This window comes from Anolis carolinensis, unplaced genomic scaffold (genome assembly GCF_035594765.1).
Source record: "Anolis carolinensis isolate JA03-04 unplaced genomic scaffold, rAnoCar3.1.pri scaffold_7, whole genome shotgun sequence".
Taxonomy (NCBI): Eukaryota; Metazoa; Chordata; class Lepidosauria; order Squamata; family Dactyloidae; genus Anolis; species Anolis carolinensis.
Genome location: NW_026943818.1, coordinates 28221471 through 28234031, shown reverse-complemented (window position 1 = coordinate 28234031; position 12561 = coordinate 28221471). Strand labels below are relative to the sequence as shown.

Below are 12561 nucleotides of genomic sequence, written 5' to 3'. Positions count from 1 at the left end.
GCCGGGAAGGGGGTCACGTGCCGCGAGCGCGTGCCTGCCCACCCGCTCCGCCCCAGGCCCCGCCCCACGTGGGTTTCGAAGCCTCTGATTGGCTGAGAGAATGTAAAGGGACCCAATCGAATATTTATACAGTATCTCTATGTGTCAATCAAAGGGTGAAAAATAATATTTTATTTGTTTGCGATTTATGTTATTATTTCCAAGATACATATATATACCTATATATACTTAGGACTTAGATAATGTTTTAATTTATATTTATTATATATGATATATAATATTATATATTATATTACATTGTATTATATAATATATTATATTACATATATTCTATATATAATATTATTATAAATATATTAAATTTAATATTATTGTATTATTTTTAATATTAATAAAATATATTAAATTTAATATTGTATTATTTTTAATATTATATTATAATATTATTATAGTATTATCGTCAGTAATATTGGTAATATATTGTAATTATATTATTATTCCAGGCAAGAAACAATCAGGGCCAGCTAACACATCCCAACCAAGGATTCCCCAAGGCACGTGGGCAGAATAATAATAATAATAATAATGCTGGAACATTGGCAGAATAATAATAATAATAACAATGTTGCAAGATTGGCCTATTGCCGGAATGACAACAACAACAATAATAATGTTGCAACATTGGCATAATAATAATAATGATGATGATGTTGCAACATTGGTAGAGTAGCAATAATAATAATAATAATAATAATAATAATAATAATGCTGCAACATTAACAGAATAATAATAATAATAATAATAATGATGATGTTGCAACATTGGTAGAGTAATAATAATAATAATAATAATAATAATGCAACATTGGCATAATAATAATAATAATAATAAAAATGCTGCAAAATTGGCAGAATAATAATAATGATGATGATGATGTTGCAACATTGGCAGAATAATAATAATAATGCAACATTGGCAGAATAATACAGTAGAGTCTCACTTATCCAACACTCGCTTATCCGGCATTCTGGATTATCCAACGCATTTTTGTAGTCAATGTTTTCAATACATCATGATATTTTGGTGCTAAATTCATAAATACAGTAATTACTACATAGCATGATTTCCTATTGAACTACTTTTTCTGTCAAATTTGTTGTATAACATGATGTTTTGGTGCTTAATTTGTAAAATCACAACCTAATTTGATGTTTAATAGGCATTTCCTTAATCCCTCCTTATTATCCAAAATATTCGCTTATCCAACGTTCTGCTGGCCCGTTTACGTTGGATAAGTGAGACTCTACTGTATATACCTATATATACTTTGGACTTAGATAATGTTTAAATTTATATTTATTATATATTATATATAATATTATATATTATATTATATTGTGTTATATAATATATCATGTTACATATATTATATATATAAGATTATTATAAAATATATTAAATTTAATATTATTGTATTATTTTATAATATTATATTATAATATTATTATAGTGTTATCGTCAGTAATATTGGTAATATATTGTAATTATATTATTCCCCAAGGCACGTGGGCAGAACAATAATAATGATGATGCTGGAACATTGGCAGAATAATAATAATAATAATAATAATAATAATAATAATAATAATAATAGCATTGGCACATTGGCAAAATAATAATAATAATAATAATAATCTTGCAAGATTGGCAGAATAATAATAATAGTAATTGGCACATTGGCAAAATAATAATAATAATAATAATAATAATCTTGCAAGATTGGCAGAATAATAATAATAATAATAATCTTGCAAGATTTGCCTCTTGCTGGAATGACAAGAACAAAAATAATAATGTTGCAACATTGGCAGAATAATAATAATGATGATGATGTTGCAACATTGGTAGAGTAATAATAATAATAATAATAATGTTGCAACATTGACAGAATAATGATGATGATGATGATGATGATGATGATGATGATGTTGCAACATTGGTAGAATAATAATAATAATAATAATAATAATAATAATAATAATAGTGCTCCAACATTGGTAGAGTAATAATAATAATAATAATAATAATAATAATTATTATTATTATTATTATTATATGAAATCCAGCATTTCTATCTTGTTTGCTGTGTCATAATAATAATAATGCTGCATCATTGGCAGAATAATAATAATAATAATAATAATAATAATAGTGCTCCAACATTGGTAGAGTAATAATAATAATAATAATAATTATTATTATTATTATATGAAATCCAGCATATCTATCTTGTTTGCTGTGTCATAATAATAATAATAATGCTGCAACATTGGCAGAATAATAATAATAATAATAATGACATAGCAGCATTGAGACATTGGCAGAATAATAATGATGATGATGATGATAATAATGATGACATTGCAACATAATTCTTATTGGGGAAAATATTTGAAATATATCTTGAAATTACATGGTTCAGTATTTGGCCCGGGAGGCTGTGTTCCTAATGGGAATGGTAGTCCGTGGCGCCGGGAAGCCCACCAAAGTATTTCTCCCAATATTATTAATATTTCGGTAGGTCAGGATCCCAGGATCTGGTCTTTCTCCGGCTGCCTTGGGCCAAACATCCGACGCAGTCAAATAATCCGAAGTAATCCCTCGGGGGATCAGAGAGAATTGGCTTTGTGTGCCTGTTGTTTTCTTTCTTGAAATGAATTAGCGGCAAGGAGGAAAACTATGCCGACTTGGTCTCTTCACTTTCGAAAAATGCCCAGTTTTCCTTTTTCTTACAAAACATTGACTAAAAAAATGCGTTGGATAATCCAGAACGCCGGATAAGCGAGTGTTGGATAAGTGAGACTCTACTGTATTATTCTGCCAATGTTGCATTATTATTATTATTCTGCCAATGTTGCAACATCATCATCATTATTATTATTATTCTGCCAATATATATATATATGAAATTATGTTATTATTTACATGATACAGATGAAATTATGTTATTATTTACATGATACAATATATATATATATATATATATATATATATGAAATTATGTTATTATTTACATGATACAATATACAGTAGAGTCTCACTTATCCAACATAAACGGGCCGGCAGAATGTTGGATAAGGGAATATGTTGGATAATAAGGAGGCATTAAGGAAAAGCCTATTAAATATCAAATTAAGTTATGATTTTACAAATTAAGCACCAAAACATCATGTTATACAACAAATTGGACAGAAAAAGTAGTTCAAAACGCAGTAATGCTATGTAGTAATTACTGTATTTACGAATTTAGCACCAAAATATCACGATATATTGAAAACATTGACTACAAAAATGCGTTGGATAATCCAGAATGTTGGATAAGCGAATGTTGGATAAGTGAGACTCTACTGTATATATATATATATATGAAATTATGTTATTATTTACATGATACAATATATATATATATATGAAATTATGTTATTATTTACATGATACAGATGAAATTATGTTATTATTTACATGATACAATATATATATATATATATATATATATATATATGAAATTATGTTATTATTTACATGATACAGATAAAATTATGTTATTATTTACATGATACAATATATATATATATATATGAAATTATGTTATTATTTACATGATACAGATGAAATTATGTTATTATTTACATGATACAATATATATATATATGAAATTATGTTATTATTTACATGATACAGATAAAATTATGTTATTATTTACATGATACAATATATATATATATATATATATGAAATTATGTTATTATTTACATGATACAGATGAAATTATGTTATTATTTACATGATACAATATATATATATATATATATGAAATTATGTTATTATTTACATGATACAGATAAAATTATGTTATTATTTACATGATACAATATATATATATATATATGAAATTATGTTATTATTTACATGATACAGATGAAATTATGTTATTATTTACATGATACAATATATATATATATATATATATGAAATTATGTTATTATTTACATGATACAATATATATATATATATATATATATATATATATGAAATTATGTTATTATTTACATGATACATATATATACACAAATTAGTGTATGGATGCAATAGTTAAAATGCATCATTTATAACTATTATAAATAATTATTATTTGGACTATTATAATATATTATATACAGTAGAGTCTCACTTATCCAACATAAACGGGCTGGCAGAACGTTGGATGAGTGAATAAGTTGGATAATAAGGAGGGATTAAGGAAAAGCCTATTAAACATCAAATTAGGTTATGATTTTACAAATTAAGCACCAAAACATCATGTTTAACGACAAATTTGGCAGAAAAAGTAGTTCAATACGCAGTAATGTTATGTAGTAATTACTGTATTTACGAATTTAGCACCAAAATATCACGATATATTGAAAACATTGACTACAAAAATGTGTTGGATAATCCAGAACGTTGGATGAGCGAGTGTTGGGTACGTGAGACTCTACTGTATATTGTACTATATCATGATATGGTAGTACATTTAATATATTAATATATAATTAATATTATTATATTATATTAATATTATAATAATAATATTGTATTACATTATAATAATATCAATATTAGCGAGTGTTGGATAAGTGAGACTCTACTGTGTGTGTATATATATATATATATATATATATATATATATATAGCTGTGCCCTGCCACGCGTTGCTGTGGCCAATTGGAATTGCAGTGAATAGCCTCGCTGCTTCAAAGCCTGGCCGTTTTCTACATAGGGTATCCATGCTAGGCCAGGTTGAATGAGATGGAGGCGCCTCGTGGTTTCCAAAGCCTGGCTTTGAAGCTGCAAGGCTGTTCAGTGTTAATGAAAGTGGGCCACAAAGGGGTTGATATATGTGTGGTTGAGGCAGGTGTTGCCATGGATCTCCTTGATTAGCATTGAATAGGCCTGCAGCTTCAAGGTCTGCCTGGTTAGTACTTGGAAGAATCCTTTACTGGGACGTGTTAGCTGGGTGTGATTATTTAAGTTGTTTAGCACTGAATGGTCTTGCAGCTTCCAAGCCTGGCTGCTTCCTGCGTGAGGGAATCCTTTGTTGGGAGGTGTTAGCTGGGCCTGGTTGTTTCCTGTGTGGAATTCCCCTGTGTTCTGAGTGTTGTTGTTTATTTAGTGTCCTGATTTTAGAGATGATATTGTTGTGTATTGTTATTAGAGCACAGTAATTATTATACATTATATTGATAATGTTCTATGATTTGCCTGGAACAGGATTATATGAGGCCCCTTCTACACAATGGTTTAAAATTCACACTGAAGTGGTGTTTTTTGTTTGTTTTTGTTTTGTTTTGTTTTTTGTTTTTTGTTTTTTTTGGGGGGGGTTTTTTGCTGTGGCCTAGGAGGCAGCCTGGCTTTGAAGCTGCAAGGCTGTTTAGTGTCAATCAAGGTGGGTCACAAAGGGGTGCATTCCAGTTTTTGGGGTTTTTTTGGCCCCATGGAGGTTGGGGATGTGTAGTTTGTTTTTAATAACGTAGAGATGTGGATGAGGGCTTGTGTTGTCAATTTTCTAGGTTGGGGGGCCTTTAGTTTTGTTGTTTTGCCCGGTGGAGCAATGCCATTCTCCTTTTATATATATAGAAGATATATATATATAATCCCAAATAAAGATTAGTGTATGGATGCAATGATTAAAATGTATTATACATAATAATTATTCTATGGACTATTATTATTTTTATATTATGTATTATGTATAAAACCCAAATAAATATTAGTGTATGCATGCAATGGTTAAAATGCATTATAAATACAGTAGAGTCTCACTTATCCAACATTCTGGATTATCCAACGCATTTTTGTAGTCAATGTTTTCAAACCATCGTGATATTTTGGTGCTAAATTCGTAAATACAGTAATTACTACATAGCATTACTGTGTATCGAACTACTTTTTCTGTCAAATTTGTTGTATAACATGATGTTTTGGTGCTTAATTTGTATTTATAATGCATTTTAACCATTGCATCCATACATTAATATTTATTTGGGTTTATATATAACATAATACAGTAGAGTCTCACTTATCCAAGCTAAACGGGCCAGCAGAAGCTTGGATAAGCGAATATCTTGGATAATAAGGAGGCATTAAGGAAAAGCCTATTAAACATCAAATTAGGTTATGATTTTACAAATGAAGCACCAAAGCATCATGTTAGACAAAAAATTTGGCAGAAAAAGTAGTTCAATATGCAGTAATGCCATGTAGTAATTACTGTATTTATGAATTTACCACCAAAATATCACGATATATTGAAAACATTGACTACAAAAATGTGTTGGATAATCCAGAACGTTGGATAAGCGAGTGTTGGATAAGTGAGACTCTACTGTATATATATATATATATATAAAATCCCAAATAAAGATTAGTGTATGGATGCAATGGTTAAAATGTATTATACATAATAATTATTGTATGGACTTTTATTATATTTATATATTAAGTTATATATAAACCCAAATAAATATTAGTGTATGGATGCAATGGTTAAAATGCATTATAAATACAGTAGAGTCTCACTTATCTAACGTTCTGGATTATCCAACGCATTTTTGTAGTCAATGTTTTCAAACCATCGTGATATTTTGGTGCTAAATTCGTAAATACAATAATTACTACATAGCATTACTGTGTATCGAACTACTTTTTCTGTCAAATTTGTTGTCTAACATGATGTTGTGGTGCTTAATTTGTAAAATCATAACCTAATTTGATGTTTAATAGGCGTTTCCTTAATGCCTCCTTATTATCCAACATATTCGCTTATCCAACGTTCTGCAGGTCTAAGTGAGGCCTAACTTTGCCTGTCCCCTGGGCTGAGTGGGTTGCTAGGAGGCCAAGTGAGCGGAGCTTAGCCTTCTAACTGGCAGCAATTAGATAAAAACAATTATTCCTCTCCCTCTAATTAGGACTTTATTTTATTTTTATTTTTGTTGTATGAACGTAGAGGCATGGATGAGGGGTTGTGCTGCCAAGTTGTGTTTCTGGGATGTGTTGTTTTGTTGTTTTGTCCTCGGCCGAAATTTCATTACCCTTTTATATACAGTAGAGTCTCACTTATCCAAGCTAAACGGGCCGGCAGAAGCTTGGATAAGCCAATATCTTGGATAATAAGGAGGCATTAAGGAAAAGCCTATTAAACATCAAATTAGGTTATGATTTTACAAATGAGGCACCAAAACATCATGTTAGACAAAAAATTTGGCAGAAAAAGTAGTTCAATACGCAGTAATGCTATGTAGTAATCACTGTAATTATGAATTTAGCACCAAAATATCACGATATATTGAAAACATTGACTACAAAAATGTGTTGGATAATCCAGAACGTTGGATAAGCGAGGCTTGGATAAGTGAGACTCTACTGTATATAGATCAGGGGTCCCCAAACTTTTTATGCAGAGGGCCAGTCCACAATCCTTCAAACTGTTGAGGGGCCAAATTTGAAAAAAAAAATACAAACAAATTCTGATGCACACTACACATGTCTTATTTGTAGTGCAAAAACAACAACAAGAACAAGAACAATGAAATAACAATAAAAGAGCAATACAATATTTAAAAATAAAAACAATTTTAACCAACATACATTTATCAGGATTTCAATGGGAAGTGTGGTCCTGCTTCTGGCCAATGAGATAGTCAAGTTAATTAGGGTTGTTGTTGTTGTTGTTGTTGTGTGCCTTCAAGTCATTTCAGACTTTGGGCGAGCCTAAGTCTAAAATTTATTTATTTATTTACTATATTTATTTACTACATTTGTATCACACCCTTCTCAACCCAATGGGGACTCAGAGTGGCTTACAAATTATATGTACATACAATATGTTATATTATTAGCATAGCACAATATTAGCATTATATATTACTATATTGAACTATACCACTATACTGTAATATTATTAGTAATATTATTAGTAATATATAATTAATACTATTGTATGGTATTATTATTATTAGTGTTATATTGTATTACATTATAATATTATTATCAATATTATATGTACATACAATATGTTATATTATTAGCATAGCACACTAATAGCATTATATATTAGTATATTGAACTATACCACTATACTGTAATATTATTAGTAATATTATTAGTAATATATAATTAATACTATTGTATGGTATTATTATTATTAGTGTTATATTGTATTACATTATAATATTATTATCAATATTATATGTACATACAATATGTTATATTATTAGCATAGCACACTAATAGCATTATATATTACTATATTGAACTATACCACTATACTGTAATATTATTAGTAATATTATTAGTAATATATAATTAATACTATTGTATGGTATTATTATTATTAGTGTTATATTGTATTACATTATAATATTATTATCAATATTATATGTACATACAATATGTTATATTATTAGCATAGCACACTAATAGCATTATATATTACTATATTGAACTATACCACTATACTGTAATATTATTAGTAATATTATTAGTAATATATAATTAATACTATTGTATGGTATTATTATTATTAGTGTTATATTGTATTACATTATAATATTATTATCAATATTATATGTACATACAATATGTTATATTATTAGCATAGCACACTAATAGCATTATATATTACTATATTGAACTATACCACTATACTGTAATATTATTAGTAATATTATTAGTAATATATAATTAATACTATTGTATGGTATTATTATTATTAGTGTTATATTGTATTACATTATAATATTATTATCAATATTATATGTACATACAATATATTATATTATTAGCATAGCACAATATTAGCATTATATATTACTATATTGAACTATACCACTATACTGTAATATTATTAGTAATATTATTAGTAATATATAATTAATACTATTGTATGGTATTATTATTATTAGTGTTATATTGTATTACATTATAATATTATTATCAATATTATATGTATATACAATATATTATATTATAAAACTGAGGGCGGGGGCCAGGTCAATGACCTCGGAGGGCCGCATCCGGCCCCCGGGCCTTAGTTTGGGGACCCCTGATCTAGATAGTTAATATTATATATATTATTATATTATATTTTATTATATCATATCGAGAGCCCCCGGTGGGGCAGCGTGTTAAAGCGCGGAGCTGCTGAACTTGCGGACCCGCAAGGCCGCAGGTTCGAATCCGGGGAGCGGGGTGAGCTCCCGCTGTTAGCCCCAGCTTCCGCCAACCTAGCAGTTCGAAAACATGCCAATGTGAGTAGATCAATAGGTACCGCTCTGGCAAATGCAGTATGAGGTTTAGTTTCAGGTAAATAAACCTCTGCGCTTCTTCTAGCAGATTGAAAGAATGTCTGTATTATCCTCTTCTAACAGAACTGTGTGTTTGTTTTGTGTCTCTATATATATAGATTTACTAGGGATGGAGGCCACGTTGCCCGCCGTGGCCGAAGAGCTGCTGAAAGAGATCGAGAGCGCCTTCCGGGAGAAATCGCATGGTAAGGATGAGAGAAGGGGGTTATTATAACGAAAGACCAACCCTTGCCGTTGTCAATCATTCCATACATCCTCGTTGAGAAATGTTCAAAACATGGCCAGCAGAGAGTGCCAGAACATAGCCAACTTTGCGACCGATCGGTCCCAAAGAAGCAAGGAAACTTGGTTTTCTTTTTTTACTTAACTTGCTGGATTGGGGAGCTTCCCGTGCCCATAACGTCGTCGTCTCATCGGCACTTGCTCTCCGAATCGCCATGCTTTCGGAAGCATGTTTGTGTCCTTTTCTGCCTCCATATGTTTGTTTCTGAACTATTAAAAGTCATGAATCCCCAAACTAATCCTCGTTGCCCTTCTTTTTTTTTGCAGTCCCCGATGATCTCCTCTCGGCGTGAGTACCACGGGCACCTTGTGACCCCTTGCTTATTGTTTATTGGTATATTTGATTTTAATTGTTTATGATTTGTTTTTATTGCTGAGTTTTATATTGCTTGTTGCCTGGGCTTGGCCCCATGTGAGGCATGGATGAGGGGTTGTGTTGCCAAGTTTAGTGTTTTACTGATATTGATGTTTTTATTGGTATAATTGTTTTATTGCTGTGTTATTGATATTTGATTGTTTTATCGGGCTAGGTCCCATGTAAGCCGCCCCGAGTCCCCTCGGGGAAATGGGGTAGGGTATAAAAATAAAATTGTTATTATTTTATGACACAGCAAACAAGATGGATATGCTGGATTTCGTATCACAAAATCACAAGTTGAACACTTCCCAAGTGTCTAGGACTGAGACACTATAATAATAATAATAATAATAATAATAATAATAATACATTATTATTATTATTATTATTATTATTATTATGACACAACAAACAAGATAGATATGCTGGATTTCGTATCACAAAATCACAAGTCGAACACTTCCCAAGTGTCTAGGACTGAGACACTATAATAATAATAATAATAATAATAATAATAATAATAATAATAATAATAATACATTATTATTATTATTATTATTATTATTATGACACAACAAACAAGATAGATATGCTGGATTTCGTATCACAAAATCACAAGTCGAACACTTCCCAAGTGTCTAGGACTGAGACACTATAATAATAATAATAATAATAATAATAATAATAATTTATTATTATTATTATTATTATTATTATGACACAACAAACAAGATAGATATGCTGGATTTCATATCACAAAATCACAAGTCGAACACTTCCCAAGTGTCTAGGACTGAGACACTATAATAATAATAATAATAATAATAATAATAATAATAATAATAATAATAATACATTATTATTATTATTATTATTATTATTATTATTATTATTATTATTATGACACAACAAACAAGATAGATATGCTGGATTTTGTATCACAAAATCACAAGTCGAACACTTCCCAAGTGTCTAGGACTGAGACACTATAATAATAATAATAATAATAATAATACATTATTATTATTATTATTATTATTATTATTATTATGACACAACAAACAAGATAGATATGCTGGATTTTGTATCACAAAATCACAAGTCGAACACTTCCCAAGTGTCTAGGACTGAGACACTATAATAATAATAATAATAATAATAATAATACATTATTATTATTATTATTATTATTATTATTATTATTATTATTATTATTATTATTATTATTACACAACAAACAAGATAGATATGCTGGATTTTGTATCACAAAATCACAAGTCGAACACTTCCCAAGTGTCTAGGACTGTGTGATGTATTTTCGGATGATGCGTGCAGATCCCAGCAGGGTGGCCTTTTGCAGTTGGCAGATTGAAATTTGTTGCTGTTGTTGTTGTTATTGACACAACGACGTTGTATGACAGAGCAAACAAGATAGATATGCTGGATTTCGTTTCACAAAACCACAAGCCGACCACTTCCCAAGTGTCTAGGACTGTGTGATGTATTTTCGGATGATGCGTGCAGATCCCAGCAGGGTGGCCTTTTGCAGTTGGCAGATCGTAATTTTGTCAATGTCTATTGTTTCCAAATGCCGGCTGAGATCTTTCAGTGTGCCGATCACCACTGGGACCACCTGCACTGGTTTCTGCCGGAGTCTTTGCAGTTCAATCTCGAGGTCCTGATAGCGGCTGAGATTTTCCTGTTGTTTTTCACCTGGGATGGCGACATCAATGATCCAAACCTTTTTCTTAGATGTGATTTTAATTGTTTATGATTTGTTTTTATTGCTGAGTTTTATATTGCTTGGGCCCCATGTAAGCCGCCCCGAGTCCCCTCGGGGTGATAGGGTAGGGCAGGGGTCCCCAAACTTTTTAAGCAGAGGGCCGGTCCACAATCTTTCAGACTATTGAGGGGCCGAATTATCATTTGAAAATAAAAATACAAATTCCTATGCATATACTGCACATGTCTTATTTGTAGTGGAACAACAACAACAACAAAAGAACAATACAATATTTAAAAATGAAAACAATTGTAACCAACATAAACCTATTAGGATTTCAATGGAAAGTGTGGGCCTGCTTCTGGCCAATGAGATAGTCAAGTTAATCAGGATTGTTGTTGTTGTTGTGTGCCTTCAAGTCATGTCAGACTTTGGCTGAGCCTAAGTCTAAAATTAATTATTTATTTACTGGGTTGTTGTATGTCTTTCGGGCTGTGTGGCCATGTTCCAGAAGCATTCTCTCCTGACGTTTCGCCCACATCTATGGCAGGCATCCTCAGAGGTTGTGAGGATGCCTGCCATAGATGTGGGCGAAACGTCAGGAGAGAATGCTTCTGGAACATGGCCACACAGCCCAAAAGACATACAACAACCCTGTGATCCCGGCCATGAAAGCCTTCGACAACATATTTATTTACTGCATTTATTTACTACATTTATATCCCACTCTTCTCACCCCGAAGGGGACTCAGAGCAGCTGTATGTACATACAATATATTATATTATTAGCATAA

The 12561-nt window shown here is 30.5% G+C and overlaps 1 protein-coding gene across 1 annotated transcript in view; it reads left to right on the top strand.

Moving 5' to 3' along the window:
• Positions 1-12561, top strand: part of zswim7 (zinc finger SWIM-type containing 7) — a 37258-nt gene that overhangs the window by 293 nt on the left and 24404 nt on the right. Inside the window, exons 2-3 of the mRNA XM_062960737.1 lie at positions 9503-9589; positions 9954-9975. Of these exons, the coding sequence (XP_062816807.1) occupies positions 9514-9589; positions 9954-9975 (98 nt within the window). The 5' untranslated portion in view covers positions 9503-9513. The remainder of the gene's footprint in view (positions 1-9502; positions 9590-9953; positions 9976-12561) is intronic.